The 18,540-nt window shown below is 46.6% G+C and overlaps 2 protein-coding genes and 1 long non-coding RNA gene across 4 annotated transcripts; 1 reads left to right on the top strand and 2 right to left on the bottom strand.

Moving 5' to 3' along the window:
- Window positions 1-616: 616 nt before the first annotated feature.
- Window positions 617-3,656, bottom strand: LOC109786088 (mechanosensitive ion channel protein 5-like). The gene is made up of 4 exons (XM_020344667.1): window positions 1,798-3,656; window positions 1,288-1,705; window positions 995-1,197; window positions 617-902 (listed from the first exon to the last, which is right to left on the bottom strand). Exons 1-4 carry the CDS (start codon window positions 3,654-3,656, stop codon window positions 617-619), a joined length of 2,766 nt encoding a protein of 921 aa, XP_020200256.1.
- A 3,650-nt stretch (window positions 3,657-7,306) lies between these two features.
- On the bottom strand, window positions 7,307-12,559 carry LOC109786121 (uncharacterized). Of its 2 annotated transcripts, XM_020344695.4 has the most exons (5): window positions 12,104-12,559; window positions 11,692-12,036; window positions 10,243-10,848; window positions 8,286-8,413; window positions 7,307-7,563 (listed from the first exon to the last, which is right to left on the bottom strand). In XM_020344695.4, exons 1-5 carry the CDS (start codon window positions 12,470-12,472, stop codon window positions 7,560-7,562), a joined length of 1,452 nt encoding a protein of 483 aa, XP_020200284.1. In that variant the 5' UTR covers window positions 12,473-12,559; the 3' UTR covers window positions 7,307-7,559. The 2 variants fall into 2 exon arrangements, with proteins under 2 accessions (XP_020200284.1, XP_073356551.1); XM_073500450.1 differs by lacking the exon at window positions 7,307-7,563 and having other exon boundaries at window positions 8,282-8,413.
- Window positions 12,560-13,915: 1,356 nt separating this feature from the next.
- Window positions 13,916-18,150, top strand: LOC141023442 (uncharacterized). Its single transcript, XR_012184918.1, has 3 exons — window positions 13,916-14,475; window positions 14,681-15,015; window positions 15,087-18,150. It is a non-coding gene; the product is annotated as an uncharacterized lncRNA (long non-coding RNA).
- The last annotated feature ends 390 nt before the right edge of the window (window positions 18,151-18,540 follow it).

Below are 18,540 nucleotides of genomic sequence, written 5' to 3'. Positions count from 1 at the left end.
TGGTCTTTGCTTCAGCGGCCGGAGCACAAGGAGCTTCTTTTAGCGGCATGTACCCAGCTAGGGCGGGCAGCCAAGGATATTTTTACCCTCATATATGGATGTTGGTTTAGTACTCTTTAGATCAGTGCTCTAGTACCTTATGTTTTCTTCCTTTCCCTGAATCATGTCGATTTGCTTTTAGAGTGTGTGAAGCATGATATTTTGGTATGTGTATATCTTGTTATATGTATGCAAAGGTTGGTTGTGAACTCTATGCGGTTGTTTTGCCTCGATGCGACATTTTGAGTCAATAAAGGTCCCATTCTCGGGAAAAATATATCCATGTTTAGTGAGCTAGAGAAATAGAGGGAACCGGGAAGAGGCTCACATGTTGGATGATCTACGCCTTACTCGGTGCCACGTTAGTTAACATGTCTGTCCAATCTTTTTGTATTAGAGTAAGAATTGGAGCTGATTCTAATTCTGTGTAAATCTGGTTTAACATCTCATAAAAATACAAATATAGTTCAAACTATCACAGTGCAACAAACATGTAGCTCAAAGTTGAATCTACTAAATAACTACTACATAGCAACTTTACTCCACAATCTAACTATCGAAGTGTTCATAGCGAATTTCAAAAATTCAACGCCCATGTCGTGGGCATCCTAGTGGAATTGATGGGAGGCGCATTGCGAACATTTATGTCGAGCGGCAGCATCCGGTACTCGATGTCGAGATCTCTCAAGATCTTCATCATCTCTTGGAGAATAAGCTCCCTCCTGTCGAACCTCATCCCCATGTCCTGGAAGTTGATGGTGTGCCGGCACCAGATGGATATTTTCAGCCTGTTGGTGTCATCGATGTCGCGGAGCACAACCATGGAGCCAGGGTACCAGTGCTCTTTCTTGTTGTCAAGGTAGCTGAAATTCGAAATAACATGGGCTTAATATTGCTCATGACAAAGTGAGTTTTGGCAGCAAAATTCTGTTGAGCAAGGAGCAAGGGCACGTACTGCATCAGCCTCTCCTTCATGAGGGCCAGTTTCTCCGGCGGCGTGGCGACGTTGACAGAGAAGTCGACGGCGTCTCCCATGTCGGGGCTCCTGTAGTAGTTCATGATGGGCAGGGTGGCGAGCTTGCTGTTGGGGTAGTAGACCTTGAGGTTGTCGTACCGTAGGAAGATGGTGGTCATGATGTTCATCTCCTCTACGACCACCTGAAATTCCCAACAGTCTGGAGCCACGTCAATCAGTGCAACCCTTGGATGCAGGGCAGATCAGGTAGAATCAACAGGAAGGATTTTAACCTGCATCCCGTCGACCTCGCACCGATCGCCGACGTCGAAGGGGTGCATGACGAAGAGGAAGATGATGGCCTCGAAGATGGTCTTGAGGGTGTTGCCGAAGATGAAGGCGGCGACGAGGAGCTGCGAACTGAGGAAGACGAAGGTCTTGGTGGTGGCGAAGCCGAGGATGAGGAGCCAGAGCGCGAACACGATGAGCGCCACGACGACGTTGGCCATGTGGTGGAGCTTGTTGACGGCCGTCTTGGTGTCGTTGAGCGTGAGGGCGAGCGCCTTGCGCTCCCGGAACGCGTTCACCACCCAGTTCTTGAGCGACCTCTTGCTCACCCTGTTCTGCTCCTGCGCCCCCTCGAAGAGGTCCATGGCCTTCAGGGCCTCCTCCTGCCTCATGAAGCGCATCAGGTCCGACAGGTATATGTGCCTGCGCCATGAATTCACAGCTGGATCAGTGCCGATCTTGGCAAGAGCTGTTGCAAGCAAGGATCGGCAATGGCGGAATGGAATGCTACTGACTTGGATCCAGGCTTGGCGACGTTCTGGAAGATCCTCTTGGCGGCGACCTTGGCCTCGTACTCGCTGTGTATCTGCGTGGCCAGCTCGTCCTCCTGGTCCGGCCCCGTGGCGTGCTTGATCTGCTCGTCCATGGTGGTCAGCGCGCCGTAGCGGACGATCTTCATCAGCCTCTTCATGCTCCACGCGGAGATGTTCTTCTGGCTCAGCCTGTGGAGCTGGTCGATGGAGATGGAGCTCTCTTCCAGGTGCCGATCGCTCTTCTGCCTCTGCAGCTGCTTGCTGGCCCCTCTCCGGGACGCCGCCGCCGTGAGCCGCGCGCCCTTGGGCTGCGCCGGGGCGGCGGCGGCCTTGCTGGGCATGGCCGCCGCCTGGAGATCGCTGGGGATGTTGGCCCCGGCGCTCTGCAGGCGCTGCACCTCCGCGAGCATGCGGTTCTCGTCGACCAAGGGCGGGCCGGAGAGCGTCTCGATGACGTACTGGTTGAAGAGCGCGTCCTGGATCCGGTCGAAGAAGGTGGAGACGTGGAAGGAGGAGGCGAGCACCTTGAGCAGCAGCGTCTTCACCAGCCGGATGGCGGTGGCCACCAGCAGGCAGCAGAGCACCTTGGTGACGTAGGGCAGCACCAGCGTGTGCGTGTCCTGCTCCCGCTGCGCGTCCTTGTCGAACAGCAGGTGCCACGCCACCAGCGCCACGCCCAGCCACAGCACGTTGCGCACGGCGCGCCGCACGCCGTACACGAAGTAGAGCACCTTCTTCCGGAGCAGGAAGTTGCGCTCCACGAAGAAGACGGCCATGCGGATGAGCCATCCGGACATGAGGCGGCCGCAGATGAGCACGCAGATGAGGACCTCCCACTTCCAGAGGTGGAGCCCCGAGAACTTCTTCGTGGCCAGGGTCGGGATGGTGACGCTGCACACCAGCAGCACCAGGATGATCACCAGGCCCACCCACTCCAGGATGATGAGGCAGTCCACCGTGTCGGGCTTGGAGTCGGCGGCGAGGTCCTCGTCCACGAACGGGTCGTCGTCCTCCTCCACGTCGTGCCCGCCGGCCTTGCCGAGGAAGCCCGACCTGTTGAGGAGGCCCGACCGGAGCTGCCCGGACTTGGGCGGCGCGCCGCCCTGCATGACGAACGACTTGCGGTCGCGCTGCTCCCCCTCGGTGGTCGACCCGCTCGACGGCGGTGGGGGGTCCATTAGCCGGGACCGCGTCTTGCAGCGCGGCAGCAGACCGTTGCCAGTGGACGACGACGAGCAGCGTAGCACCTCGGCTTGGTCGGCTCCTGCTCCCGCTTTGGCGGCGGCCTTCTTCCGGGCGTTGGCGCCGCCGCCGTCGGACGAGGAGGAAGAGGAGCCCGACGGGCAGAAGCGCTTGCGCGGATCCTGCTGGAAGGCGACGCGGGAAGGGGAGGGGACGTTAAGGAGCCGCCGCATCTCCTCCATCTCCAGCTCGGGGTCCAGCGCTTGGTCACCGCCGGCAGCGGCCTGCTTCCGCAGGAAGTTGTCGATGAGGCGGCCGGGTGGGTCGCCGCTGCACTCCCCCTCGGCCCTCGCCGGCGACGGGGGGGACTGCGGCGGGCGGTTCTTGAAGCTGAACGACTCGGCGAAGCGGCTCCCCGCGCCGGTGGGCGAGGCCGGCGCGCTCGACCCGCCCGAGCCGGTCACGGGGACGGCGGTATAGTCCGGCCCGGCGGGCGCCTTGAGGGAGAAGGAGCTGGCGCACACGCCGGCGATGGAGACGTCGTCGTTGATCTTGACGACGACCTCCCGGCGCCCGCGGTCCTTGTCCTGGTCGAAGTCGAAGGACGCGGAGCGCGACGCGCCGTACGACTTGATGCTGCCCTTCCGCGGAAGATCCATGGCGCCTCCGCCTGAGTCTCAGCAGGGGCAAGCTAATGATCGGCGACGTGCGGAGGGAGCCTGGATCGATCGGCGTACGTGTGGAGATCGCTTGGCGCGCGCCGGAGGGGACGCCGGACGCACGTCGGGCCGCCTCCGATCAGGCACGTAGGCGCGGCCCGCCCAGGCCGCCTCCGGTCGTCAGTGTTCGTTCAGGCGATGCAACGGGCAGTGGAGGGAGGCGGGCGGGAGTGTCTGTCACCCAGCCTGACCTGACGGTTGATCTGCTCCGGCGAGTGAAAAGTGGAAGCTGTCGAGGGTGGAGTGGGGTGGCATATATCGGGTCGGGGGAGGCGCATGCATGCGATGCAACGGAAGACGTGGCTGCTGCGCGGGAGTGGAACGCTCTCCGCGACCAGCGGCGAGGAAATCAAGTTGGGACTGTGAGACCGCCGCGGTGGCCGCTAGCTGCGCTGCACAGCAGTGGTGGTGGTGAGTGGTGACGAGCTAGGGTGGCCTATTTTGGGGGGGTGGATGTGGTCTCGGCGATTCCATTCCTCGTCTCTTGGTGCTTCCTCCATGCATGCATGGTGGATGCGGTCGACTCGACTCGACTCGACCCATGGTGGATGCATGGTGGATGTGGTCCCGCACATCAAACCGTTGTTTTTCCCTTTTCAACATAAAATCCATGCATGCATGACAAAGGTGCACAGAGAGGAGACCAAACCGTTGAGGTGAAAGATAGTGCGCGATGGCCAAAGAAAACTAAAAAAATTGACAAAAAAGGCAAAGAAACAAAAAGAAAGAAAGAACAGTTTTGCCAAGTCTCAGTCCACCGAGACTTCGTTATGTCTCTGTATAAAAATTCGTATAAAAATTCGTATAAGAACAGTTTTGCCAAGTCTCAGTCTCAGTCCACTGAGATTTTGCATGGAGATTCGTATAAAAATTCTCTCTTTAGTTTTTTTCTTTTTCCTTCTTATACTATATCACTTGACTGAGACTTGGTTAAGTCTCAGTCGATTGAGACCAAGCCACACCCAAAAAAGAAATCCAGATGAGCTGGGCTAGTACCATGATTTTACTTTTTTCGTGTTTGTGATTTGTAAGTCACTTGAAAATTGGCAAGAGCGAGGGTAGAGGTGACAGGTAGTTTGTTGGCTCCGGGGAAGATGAGTGGTGGGGATACGGGTGGGAATTGAGCGATGGTCGGGGCGACAACAACACATCGGATGGGCGGGGGGAGGCACACGCAGTAACGCTGTATACCACTGGTGTGTGGGATATCGGTTAGGCTGGGTTGGTGGGCGGCTCGACGCGATAAGGAAGAAGAAACTCCATGATCAATCAAGTTACAGCAACAACAAAAATTGGTCGATCGATGGTATCTTTTTGTTTTCCCTCGATATGCTAACATTTTAGGGTTTTTCATGAAGTCTTTGTTACTTTTTCATCTTTTTAATGTGTTTTATACGCACAACGTACATCACAGGCCTTGCACATCGCACCCGCAGACCCGACCCACATTGTGCGCGCGATAATTCAGTAAATTACTCACCGGTTGGACGACCCTTTTAGGCTTTATTTTTTCGCTCATTTTCTTGGGCTTTTCATTAGCTTTTTATTTGTTTTATTATTTTGTATTTGTTATAGTATCACTTTTGCCCGAATTTTCACTTCTTTTTCTTAGTTGTTATCAGTTATTAACTTTTGGATCTAGCTATGGCGCATTAGATAGTGACTCTGTAGCAGCGTTCATGCACACCTGACTTCAGTTTATGCCCATGCATCAAGGTCACCAACCACTGGTTTTGTTCGAACGGAATCCACGGTGCGGAGTCGGTCGTGCCACAAGACTTAGTTTGTGTGGTACCTTTCATGTATCCTTTTGGATTTGTTGCAACTGGTGGAATGGTTTAGAGCGAACACATGAGGAATACGATGGCCATTGGGTTGCGGTTGGGGAAAGACCTGTGTCCCATTATAGCACTGAAATTATGGTTGTGCAAAATACTTTTCTAGCAGAGCCAGATTCTACCGGAGTTCTCTTAGCCAACCAGGGCTTGACACCAGTTGAAGCATCGTTATATATACTACCCGATGGATTAAATTCCCTTGCACTTCATTCACCTCGTATTCTTTCTAGCTCTAGACCCACCCATGTGACTCCATTTAGGGTATCAACTTCATTCTTGTCTAGATTTTGCATAATACTACTCATGTTATTTGATTTCAGTCCTATTTAACTTTTAGTTAGTCTCAAAAGATATATGTTTCCTCATTTAAATCTTGGTTTTATTACCTTACACACATTTAATCTCGGTTTCAAAAATATTTTCGCTGTTGTGATTGTGACTTCAATACTTTTTCACCATTGTGGTTGTAACTTCATTTTAAAAAATCACCGATTTCATTGGGATTATCAATGAGCTATAAGTTTTAAATTAAACTTACATATGATTTGGTTTAATTATGTTTTATGATTTTCCAAAATATGCTTTACTAGTTTTCACTCCGGTGCTCAAGTGTGTGTCAATGCGTTTTCAGCTAGTATTAAATGGATTTCAAAGAGATACAGTCAAAATATGATAGAACTTTATACATGTGTGAAACTCTATGAAACATGATGGAACACATTCTAAATATATCTGATGCCAAAGAATAGACAAAATGAAACTTTCAAGAAACCTCTTTTATACTAACCATGTCTCACATTAACATGAAACAAGTCAAACATGATAAATTATTTTAATAGAAGTTTCATTATAGTTTCAAAGAAGTTCCATTATAATTCTAAATTGTGAATTCCAAAATGTTTTCAAATGTGTCCAAGATTGATCTTGCTTTAAAGATTTCGACACCATGAATACTAATAGAGAGGGGTCATGATTTACGAAGGTAGGCGGCCGACGCTTTCCACTGGAGGTGGAAAGTCACGTTACAAACTAGGTAGCGAGAGGATAAGCTCTCCAACGAGACGACGGCAATGCAAAGTGCCATCTTCCACGAGGCGACAACCAAAACGTCCTCATTCTTCTTCCTCTGAGATTTATTTCAGGCGATTCAGGATTAACCGAACCCGAACTTTCAGGTGCCTGAATTGTCGAGTACAAAAATTTTGGTCAAGTTTCATGTGTCATTTTTGTAACCCAAATTACCAAACGCGAGTTTTCTGTTAAACCCGAACGCCAAGCCTGAGGAAGGACAACAGTATGAATACAAAGTTATAATTTTAAGAAACTAAAGGCATAGAGGATCAGGTAAATGGGGTCTAATCCCTTAAAACCAAAGAAAAAATTGCCTCGGGTATAACTTTGACTTTTGAGGAATCTGGTAGAGATGCTCTACCGATGAGAAATGTCATGAGGTCACATGGCAATCTGACAAATACGATATGCCTGTATGCTACTATTGCCTCAGACCATTTTAACCAACTAACCGCAGTCACAGATCCCAAACGACAAAGATACCAGAACCACCTCCGCTCCGTTGTCATATTGCCGCTTTCATAAACAATCTCGTATGCCGGTATTACTGCAAACCTAAAGAAATGCCACTACCAGCAACCGGAAAGAGCATTTTGCTTTTGCTCAAACCCCTGGAATTGATAAATCTCTGTAATCTCTGTTTTGAAGAGAGGGTTTCCAGAGGCATTTGGATGCTGCGAATTTCTGTTTAAACTACAAAACTATTCGCCCATTTGATTCACTTGGTGTGCTCATTAAGGTAACACAAAACTCATACATTAGGCAGTAAAAAGGTAATGCCAAGCAAAATCATTCACTGCCTCCAGTCCAGAGAATGGGACAACCTTAAGCAAGGCATGAAATGTCTCAGGTACCAGCAGTTACATATGACATGCCTATCTTACTCTGGACTACTGTCTTCTTCAAGGCTTCAACAGTTCGGCAGATGTAGGAATTATCTGCAACGGTGAAAAGAAATTTTAGCATGCACAGATATTTGATCAACTTAGTGGTGGGAAAATCAAGTGCAAACCATGGCGTAATTGAATCATACTAATCATTTTGGGTCAAGCAACAAATGTTTCTTGGTTCAAATACTTCCATGCAAAGCTTCAAGTTAATACGACAAGCTATGTTCAGATAGTTTCTGAAGAATAAATAACTAGAAGGAAATAATAGTAATAATATCAGGATATTCTCCATTTTATCTTTTTTAAGACCTTCAGAATTAAACTTAACATGCTAAAAGATTATGCAAGCTCCACGGAGTTTCAACTCATTTGTTTCGGAATAATTTTATTTACTGGTTGGAGATTAAATGTTAGGAAGATGGAAATCCAGGTTACTATTTTATCAAACATCTATATCTTGAATCGTTGTCCGTCTTATCCGATTTTTTTCAAAACATGTCAATCAAAAATGAAAATCAAAGAGTACTAATTTTTTTCAAAACATGGATATCCCGGTTAATATGAAGGTATCAACAGATATGTCACTTCATATGGATAGAGATATCTATTTCCATCTACATCTAAGTGGATAGGAATGATAGTTAATTCCATATCTACAGACATGTCGATCAAAGAGTACTCCTTTTTTCTCGATGTAATGCATTGTCACAATTACCAATAAACTTATCCAATTCATACAATGTAACATGAGAATCAGTATGCACACTTACATTAGCCGTATGGAAGATGGTCCTGTAACAGCAGCAACTTTCTGAGCCTTCTGTGTTTCAAATTTATATAGTTCTTTGAGCTCTTTCTTTGCTTTCCGGGCTTCTCTCTTCTCTTCTTTTACTGCAGACTAGAAAAACAAGGCACATTGGATAAGGTTGTCAAAATTAATAAGCAAATGTTATCTCAATCAGGTGCGGAAGATAAATGATTTATGTATACATATGGTTTTACAGATCCATTAACAACCAAGCATGAAAGCACCGCCAACTTAGCCATATTATGGATCAGTATGCAGTTCAAAATTATAAGCAAGAAACATAACCGCACTCCTATGATCCACGTATTTTCAGGATTGGAATTTGGTAATGCTTGACAAACAATGAGTCCATCAGTGTATAGGTTTTGTGATGACAGATTACATCAGATGTGTATTTGGAATTACCATGATTTGGTAAAGCTATGAACAGAACAAATATGTTGTAAGCGAATTAACGGTCCAGGCGCCACCGCGCGTCAAATTCTCCACTGGCTCGCTAACCAGGACCGATGTTGGACGGCGTCGAGGCTGGCCCGCCGCGGCCTCCAGCACCACCCTAGGTGCCTCCTTTGCGACCAAGACCCGGAGACCATCCAACACCTGCTCATGGCATGCCCATTTGCTAAGCAGACTTGGCACATCATCCTGGACTGGGCGCATATACCTGCCCAACCGCCAGCCAACGAAACTACCATGATGGACTGGTGGCTGCGTGCGAAGGCACAGACCCCTCCTACACTACGCAAAGCTCTGCAATCGATCACACTGCTCGTCCCCTGGATGATCTGGAAACAGAGGAACGAATGCGTCTTCGACAATGCAAGACCCCTGATAGATGCCCTAGTTGATAGGATCAAAGACTGGCCAAATGTTGGGCAAAAGCTGGGGCGCACAGGGGCTGCGGGTTGTCTTGCCCGCATCCTGGGATGTCCACTGATCGGGCCCTAGGCCTCTGTAAATATAACCTCCTAGGAGGCATGTACTCTTCTCACCTTTTCAATGCAATGAAACACAAAAATCAGTTTGCGTTTTCTCGAAAAAAATTAACGGTCCAGGTTAATTTCAGATACTAACAAAGTAAATCTCCCCTAAGCTGACATCAGTTTATCACGTGTAGCTGGTCAATTTTTTAAGAATGGTGACACATCAAGTCAACAATACTAACATGTTCTCCCATTTTTCCATCTCAAATTAGGGATGAAAACAGAGCGGAAACGGACGGAACTAAGTGCCATCATATTTGTTTTCATATTTTTTGCAGAAGTGGAAATGAATACAGAAACCCCGGAAATGAATACGGAAACAAATACTACCGGAAATGGACACGGAGCGAATACAAAGCGGATACGGAAACAGAAATAGGCATTGATCGGAACTTAAAAACCCCTTGAATCATAGAGAAATACACACAAAAACAAACAAATTTAATGAGTTGTTAACATGGCTACAAAATAATATCATTATGTTAGCAACTTAGCATAGTATTGTAGTAGTACCGGACAATTGCGTATAGGGTCAAGCTGAGTACATGTGTGGTAGTAGAAGTTGGGTCTTAGATCCATTCTACTAATTGTGTCGTTGTGTTCTCTTTCGTGGTTGGGTTACAAAGCAGCTATAGGTCTATAGTAAAAACAGAAATTCCATATTCACGGAAACGGAAAGTTCCATTTCCATGCATGTTCCATCGGAAAACACCGTTCCGTTTTTGTTTTTGTTTCCGTTTCCGCATAAAAAATTCCATTTCCACTTCCGTTTTGCAAATTTCCGTTTCCGTTTTCATATTTCCTCTCCGTTTCTATTTTTCCTCCGGAAAAACGGAAAGTTTCCACTCCATTTTCATCCCTATCTCAAATGTTAGCTGATCAAATGAACACATGAACATATCATCTCAAGGAACATAAAACCAAATATATGTTTACCTTTCTAGCTTTCTTTTCATCTTTTGTTTCCTTCTGAACTACTACCTTTTCAAAATATTCAGCATCTGAAGATTCTGTGGGCTTTGCTTTCTTCTCCTTTTCAACTTTTCTTTTCCTCTGTGGCAGGTAATCTACAGGAAGTTTCTCTTTACCATGAAGCTTGATGATATCTTTCGTTGTTGCTGTTTCCCCAGGGAAAACTTTGGGAAGACGATTTTTAGGATTTCCTGGAGTTTGAATTTTGCCAGGGTGATTGTCCAAGTTAGAGTACGTGGAAACAATGGTCTCACAGTCCCAAACTTCAGATTCATCACTGCTTTCCGAAACAAGCAAGACATCTTCATCTTCTGCAGTTTCATTTAAATACCTTTCAGCATATTCAGCACACTTTTGGATCACATTAGCAGATTCATCCACCTCCTCAGCGGTGGTTGAGTCAAGTTTTCCACGAACAAAATCTGCTGGTGTTCTATATTCTTCATCAACGCATACATTTTGATTGTGGAACAGCTTCAATTCATCTATAACCTCAGTTGGGAGTTCATGTTCCCCATCTCTAACAGCTCCATCATCATCATCACTAGCTCCATATTCTTCCAAAGCAAGCTGCAAATTGGTCGACGAGAAGTCAAGATCTGAAGGTTCAAAGCATAGAACAAGATTTCCAGCCTCAATTTCAGAAACAGCAGGCAGTTAATGATACATGCAATACAAGATACTCCATCCTATATGTTCACTTGAATAGTTACAAGGCAAGATACTCCATCCTATATGTTCGCTTGAATAGTTACAAAGCCAATTTAACTTTCCACATAGTCCTACTCTACAACAGGACAGTGCCTAACACAGTCCTGCTAAATTTCTATATGGAGAATGTGCTGAATCTACTGAATGGTTAAATACAAATGACAAAATAGCAAGCAAAGATTGTTATAAAATATATAAAACGGATATTTCCATATCATATTGTACTTAATTCTCCATAACATCAGGGGTACAGTTGCAACAAAGGGAAGTAGTATTTAATGCTGACAGTGACATACTAAAGCTGCAGACACATCATTGTGTGTTAGCAAGTTATAGTATGAGTTAAATGTACCAAAACTTAGTGATCTTCTTTTCAGAAGCAAGTAAGTAATCAATCAATCATAAACTTTAAATACTCCCTCTCTCTCAGTTTACAGGACGTGCACGTACCCCTAGGTCGTCAATTTGACCAACCTAATACAAGTCATATATTACAAAAAATATACCAATATAAACTTCAGATGTTATATTTTCCAACCGTATAATTTTTGTGTTATATAGTTTATATTAGGGTGATAAAATTGACAACCTAGGTATACGCGCAGGACTTGTAAACTGAAACGGAGGGAGTAACAAGATAACAGTTTTATCACACCATATTGCAAAGCAAACTGACAGGATTATCAAATGAAAGAAGCTCACCAGATCAAATTGTTCATCCAGCAACCGTGGCACCCTCGGCTTGGGCTCACCCTCTTCATCCTCGAACTCCTCATCATTTTCCACATCACTGAACACACCGCCCCCCTCTTCCTCACTTTCATCCTCCATATCATCCCCTTCGGCTTGGTTTGCCATGATGACGAAATCCTCCTCCAAACCCTCATCCTCGCTCTCATCGAGCAACCTTGCAACGTCAGGGTCGACGGCCTTCTCAACTCGCCTGACCGGTGCCGTCTTTGCGGCCACCTTACACATGGTCCTCCCCTCGTCCAGCTCTTCCTCGACCTTGCCAGAAGCAACCCGCACCTTGCTTGCATCATAGGCCTGCACACAAAACCAACATTAGACACTCAAATGGCAGGCTTGGATGGGCTTTTGAGAAATCACCAACCTTCACGTCCAGGGGAAGTTGCTCTGGGCGGGCGGTGTGGCTGGGTACGAAGGAGGAGGCCACGGCGGAGGGCCGCAGCTCACGGAGATGGAGAAGGTAGTTGTAGCCATCGTCGGGGAGGCCGAGCTCAAGGATCTGCTGGCGGACGTGGTCGGGGAGGGGGCCAGAGGTGGAGGAAGGGAATTGGTCGGCGGCGGCGGTGGGGGAGAGGGAAGGGTCTTCGTCGTCGCCGAAGCCGGGGATGGTGTAGGCGTTGTTGTCGACGCGGACGAAGACGCGGTCGTTGGGGTCGGCGGCACCGTCGCGGGGGAATAGGCGAAAGGTCGCGAAGTTGCGAGCCTTGCGGCCGCCGACTCCTGCTCCTGCCATGGCGGCGGTGGCGGCGGAGGTAGGTGCTGTGGTTAGGGTTTGGGGATTTGGGTTTGGAGGTGAGAGTGAGACCGTGGGAGCGTGAAACGGACGAATAGGAAATTTTGGGGGAGAAATTTTGTTGTCGCCCCTCTAGGTTTTGGCCATTTTCCTTGGGCCACTCTAAATTTTGACATATCACTTTTAATCTAATATCAAAAATGCTCTTATATTATGAAACGGAGAGAGTATAATATAGAGTGGCAAAAACAAAACAAAATACTAAATTGTGCGGGCCCGAAGTATAAGTTGAACGAATTTGACGAATTTGGACTATCTAGATTGAGACAAACAGGCTACAATTGCATCGAGTCTTTGTGTGTATGGGAGAGCGGATGGGCACTCTAGCGGCGGTGCCTTCTTTTTCTAATATTAGCGGAGAAAGACGCGGCCGGTGCCACCGCGCCTGAGAGAGCCTGTGTGAGCGCTTATTCTTTTTTAATTGGTTATATAGATGGAATAGGTGGAATGGGAGGAAGAAGAAGGTGAAGTTGCAGTTTTTTGTTAGTGGACAATTTCAAGCTTAAGCCCTTGGTTGATCGGTTTGTAACTTTATCGCTCGGCTCTGCTCCCAATAGTCTATTGTTCTTTGATAAGTGTTTTTTTACACATTTTCAATGGGTAGATATGCTTGCGACAAGACAATAGAGATTTATACAACGATTGAGGGACATCCCGTCTCACTAAATCGTGGGCTTACAATTGGTGGTGGTGTCCAATGGCAGTTAGAAATTATATATGCAAAGGTAATTAAAAGTTCACCAGCAACATGGGCCAGATGAATCCAAAAGAAGATCGAATGGTGAGAATTGCTCGAGTGGGGAGGGCCCGAAGAGCCAAGTAACTAGCCCTGCATGAATATGGAGGGGATTTTGAGTTGCCAGTTTAGCTTTGTGTTCGCTTGTTTTCATCTCCATCAATTCTTTTGAATTTCTACCTAGTATGAACCCCATTCACAGTCTGCTCTATCAGTCACTCAATTGATAACTTGTCATTTCCTTTTATGCAAGGGATGGCAAAGAGTATAGCAAGTATTTTTCACATATATAAATATCACTTTATATCGGGATAGAGAAGAAACATAGGATGGGATTCCATTGAGAAGTTCAATAAGACCTTGTGTTAGAAAATAGTGTGATAGTCCGATAGTAGCCAATTGAAAATAGGATTACTTTTACCAATGCGAACCAAGTGATGAAAAGAAAACGCATATACATATTATACCACACATTGGATGTCTCGTGATCTGTGCACGTGAGAGAAATAGGGAGAGAAAAAACTTGTCACATTAGTTTGTGCAGGCCTACAGGGAATGGACCCCACCCGAACCGCACCCTACCAAATAAGACTCCACCAACCTGTGTCTTTCTCTCACACCAAACGCCCACCCACCTGTGTCTTTCTCTCACACCAAACGCCCACCCACCAAGCTCTCTCTGGTCCATCCCCCAAAAAATCTCACACCTGACTCTCTCTCTTTTTCCTTGATCTGATCTAGATTGGGGCGAGATGTCGCTTTCGCCACCCCTCCACCTCCAGGATCCAGCCGTCTCGAACTCCCCTCTAGCCTCCTCCCCCAGCGTCCCACCGCCTAGCCATCACCATGCATGACCCCAATCTGGACGGGGGCATTTGCACATCGAGTCATCGATTCGTCACTGCCAACACGAGCTCAACGGGAGCATTGTGTAGGGCTACCCCATTGCGTCTTCCTCTTGGATCTTGCTAGCCATGGTTTCCTCGCCTCGATCTCACCTTGGGATCGCTCGTCATGGCGCATGTCCTCCTCTGCACCCGCCATGGCCCGTCCTCCTCTGCTCCGAGATGCACCAGGTCATCCACGTCTTCCTCTGCAACCCGGTTCGCCCTTCTCTTCACACCTCTGGCATTGGTCATCTTCGCAAGGAGCCCGCATCACCGTCGTGCATGAGATTAGCCACCAAGCAATCTTCCTCCATGCGCAGGTACATCTCCCTTCTCTCCTTCTGTACACACCTCTGTGAATGTTTGCGCGAGATTGCACTTTACAGGAAGGAGGTAAGGGTGAGATTGCCATTTTTCCTTGATCTGGTCCAGATCATGGCGAGACGCCACCCACCAAGCTCTCTCTGGTCCATCCCCCAAAAAATCTCACACCTGACTCTCTCTCTTTTCCTTGATCTGATCCAGATCGGGGCAAGATGTCGCCTTCGTCGCCCCTCCACCTCCAGGATCCAGCTATCTCAAACTCCCCTCTAGCCTCCTCCCCCAGCGTCCCACCGCCTAGCCATCACCGTGCACGACCCCAATCTGGACGGGGGCATCTGCACATCGAGTCATCGATTCGTCACCGCCAGCACGAGCTCAACGGGAGCATCGTGTGGGGCTACTCCATGGCGTCTTCCTCTTGGATCTTCCTAGCCATGGTTTCCTCGCCTCGATCTCACCTTGGGATCGCTCGTCATGATGCATGTCCTCCTCTGCACCCGCCATGGCCCGTCCTCCTCTGCTCCGAGATGCACCAGGTCAGCCATGTCTTCCTCTGCAACCCGGTTTGCCCTTCTCTTCACACCTCTGGCGTTGGTCGTCTTCGCAGGGAGCCCGCATCACCGTCGTGCGTGAGATTAGCCACCAAGCAATCTTCCTCCATGCGCAGGTACATCTCCCTTCTCTCCTTCTATACACACCTCTGTGAATGTTTGCGCGAGATTGCACTTTACAGGAAGGAGGTAAGGGTGAGATTGCCATTTTTTGTTTAGGCTAGCTATTCGACACGCTAGTATTTTTTGTGAATAATATGATCTTTGTAGTTATTTTGAACTTCAAATGTGAACACTATGATCATGAATATGTTCACACTTATATATATTATGCAATGGTGATCCGCATGGGGTTTTTTTCTCAGAATTTCCATGGATGACTTCATGTGTCTGCAAATACTCCTGTTGCGTTAGCTTGTGCTAGATGGTGACATCGTGGTACCAGGGCCGGGCAATACTTCTAGGCTTTAGAACTAACTGTCAGCTTGCTTTTCTAGTTTCAACTAACAGTATATCATGGTGTTCTTCAACATTATCTTGTTTCTTAACAGGAAGTTTCAACATTTTGGACGAACTACAGTTTGTTTTTGGAGATAGTCTTGTTTCGGTTTCCATAAATGTGCTTTGGTTATATGATATTACATTGCAGTTAGTTCCCTGGTCAAATTAGTTCCCTATATTAGTTCGATCAACAAATGATTTTGGTTACATGATGTTACAATGCAATTATTCTGTTAGGCTTTTGCACTAACTGTCAGTTGTACTATCTTGGAGCAAAGCCCCTACAATTAGTTCCCTCGTCAAATTGTGATGTCGTTATGTTTACTTGCGGGTAATCCGTCATCTACACACTACATTTGATGATAAAGTTGATGTAGTGAAAATGGTTGTGGCGTTGTCTCGGAGTTTTGAATCATTTTGTAAGACATAGCTTTGTTATCCCTTTCTTGTATATGTAGCATCTTTGCTTTTTGTTCAGCTTTCTGGGAAGACATAAATTTAACTAATGTTGTTTGTTATCCTTTTCTTTGTCCGGAGTATCTTTGCTTTTCTGTTTAGCTTCATGAATGCATACATTTTACAGCTCTTCTATCCGATAGCAATCTTCTAGTGTGGTGCCACTGAAGTGCCCTTCGGGGTCTTTTATGTGGAATAACATATTAGTTACTCTCTCAGCTAGATTAAATTATGTTGGTGTGTGTATGCTTGCACTTCCTAATCTAGATTCAGCACCTTATGAGTTGTAATTTTGCACATAAGGTGCCGAATCTGGATAAAAAAGTGCAAGCATAGTGCATCGACATAATTTATTATAGTTGTGAGAGTAACTAATTAATTTGTTATTACACATAAAAAACTAAAATGCACTTCAATGACACTACACTATAAATTACCATCATATAGAGGAGTTGCAAATTTATACATTTCTAGGAAGTTAAACAAAAACTCAAAGATGCTACAATCACACATAAAGGGATGACAAACAATAGTAGTTAAATTTCTGTATTCTCTAAAAAAAAAGCAAAGATGCTACTGATACAAAAAGGTATAACAAACCTATGTCTTGCATAATGATTCAATACTCTGAGACAATGCTACAATCATTTCCACTACATCAGTTCGATCAGCAAATGTAGCGTACAGGTTACGGATTACCTGGAGGTAAACATAACGGCATCATAATTTGATCAGGGAGCTAATTAACTGTAGGGGCCTTATTACAAGAAAGTACTCTTGTCAGTTAGCGTTAAAGCCTGGTAGAATAATTCCAGTGTAACGTCATATAACCAAAAGCATTTGTTGATCGAAGTGATGTAGTGTTAAAGCCTAACATAATAATTTGACCAAGGAACTAATTGCAGTATAACAACATATAACCAAAAGCCCATTTAGGAAACCCAAATAAGACTATCTCCAAAAACAGATTGTAGCTAGTCAAAAATGTTGAAACTGAAGGAAATATGCCCTATAGGCCATAATAAATTTGTTATTTATATTTCCTTATATCATGATAAATATTTATTATTCATGCTAGAATTGTATTAACCGGAAAACTTAGTACATGTGTGAATACATAGACAAACAAAGTGTCCCTAGTATGCCTCTACTAGACTAGCTCGTTAATCAAAGATGGTTAAGTTTCCTAGCCATAGACATGTGTTGTCATTTGATGAACGGGATCACATCATTAGAGAATGATGTGATGGACAAGACCCATCCGTTAGCTTAGCACTATGATCATTTAGTTTATTGCTATTGCTTTCTTCATGACTTATACATGTTCCTATGACTATGAGATTATGCAACTCCCGAATACCGGAGGAACACTTAGTGTGCTATCAAACGTCACAACCTAACTGGGTGATTATAAAGATGCTCTACAGGTGTCTCAGATGGTGTTTGTTGAGTTGGCATAGATTGAGATTAGGATTTGTCACTCCGATTGTCGGAGAGGTATCTCTGGGCCCTCTCGGTAATGCTCATCACTATAAGCCTTGCAAGCAATGTGACTAATGGATTAGTTGCAGGATGATGCATTACGGAACGAGTAAAGAGACTTGCCGGTAACGAGATTGAACTAGGTATGATGATACCAACGATCGAATCTCGGGCAAGTAACATACCGACGACAAAGGGAACAACATATGTTGTTATGCGGTTTGACCGATAAAGAACTTCAGATAATATGTGGGAGCCAATATGAGCATCCAGGTTCCGCTATTGGTTATTGACCGGAGATGTGTCTTGGTCATGTCTACATAGTTCTCGAACCCGTAGGGTCCGCACACTTAACGTTCGATGACGATTTGTATTATGAGTTATGTGATTTCATGTACCGAAGTTTGTTCGGAGTCCCGGATGAGATCACAGACATACGAGGAGTCTCGAAATGGTCGAGACATAAAGATTCATATAATCGAAGGTTACATTCGGACACCGGAATGGTTCGGATCGTTTCGGGTGAGTTTCGGAGTACCGGGGGTTACTGGAACCCCCTCCCCCCCGGGAAGTTATTGGGCCTCATGGGCCTAGTGGTGGAAGAGAGGAGGCAGGCGAAGGAATGGCGCGCGCCCCCCTAGCCCAAACCGAATTGGACTAGGGTTGGGGGGCGGCCCCCCCTTTCCTTCTCTTCTCCTCCTCCTTCCCCCCTTCTCCTTGTGGGAATAGGAGGGCGAATCCTACTTGGAGTAGGACTCCCCCCCTTGGGCGCGCCACACCTTGGTCGGCCTCCTCCTCCTCCCCCCTTTATATACGTGGGAGGGGGCACCCCAAAGGCAGACAAAAGTTTCTCTTAGCCGTGTGCGGTGCCCTCCTCCACAGAAACACACCTCGGTCATATCGTCGTAGTGCTTAGGCGAAGCCCTGCGCTGGTAACTTCATCATCACTGTCACCACGCCGTCGTGCTGACAGAACTCTCCCTCGGCCTCAACTGGATCAAGAGTATGATGGACGTCATCGAGCTGAACGTGTGCTGAACACGGAGGTGTCGTACGTTTGGTGCTAAGATC

Source organism: Aegilops tauschii, chromosome 5 (genome assembly GCF_002575655.3).
Source record: "Aegilops tauschii subsp. strangulata cultivar AL8/78 chromosome 5, Aet v6.0, whole genome shotgun sequence".
Taxonomy (NCBI): Eukaryota; Viridiplantae; Streptophyta; class Magnoliopsida; order Poales; family Poaceae; genus Aegilops; species Aegilops tauschii.
Note: the sequence above shows the minus strand (reverse complement) of the source record. Positions and strands in the feature narration are given on the sequence as shown.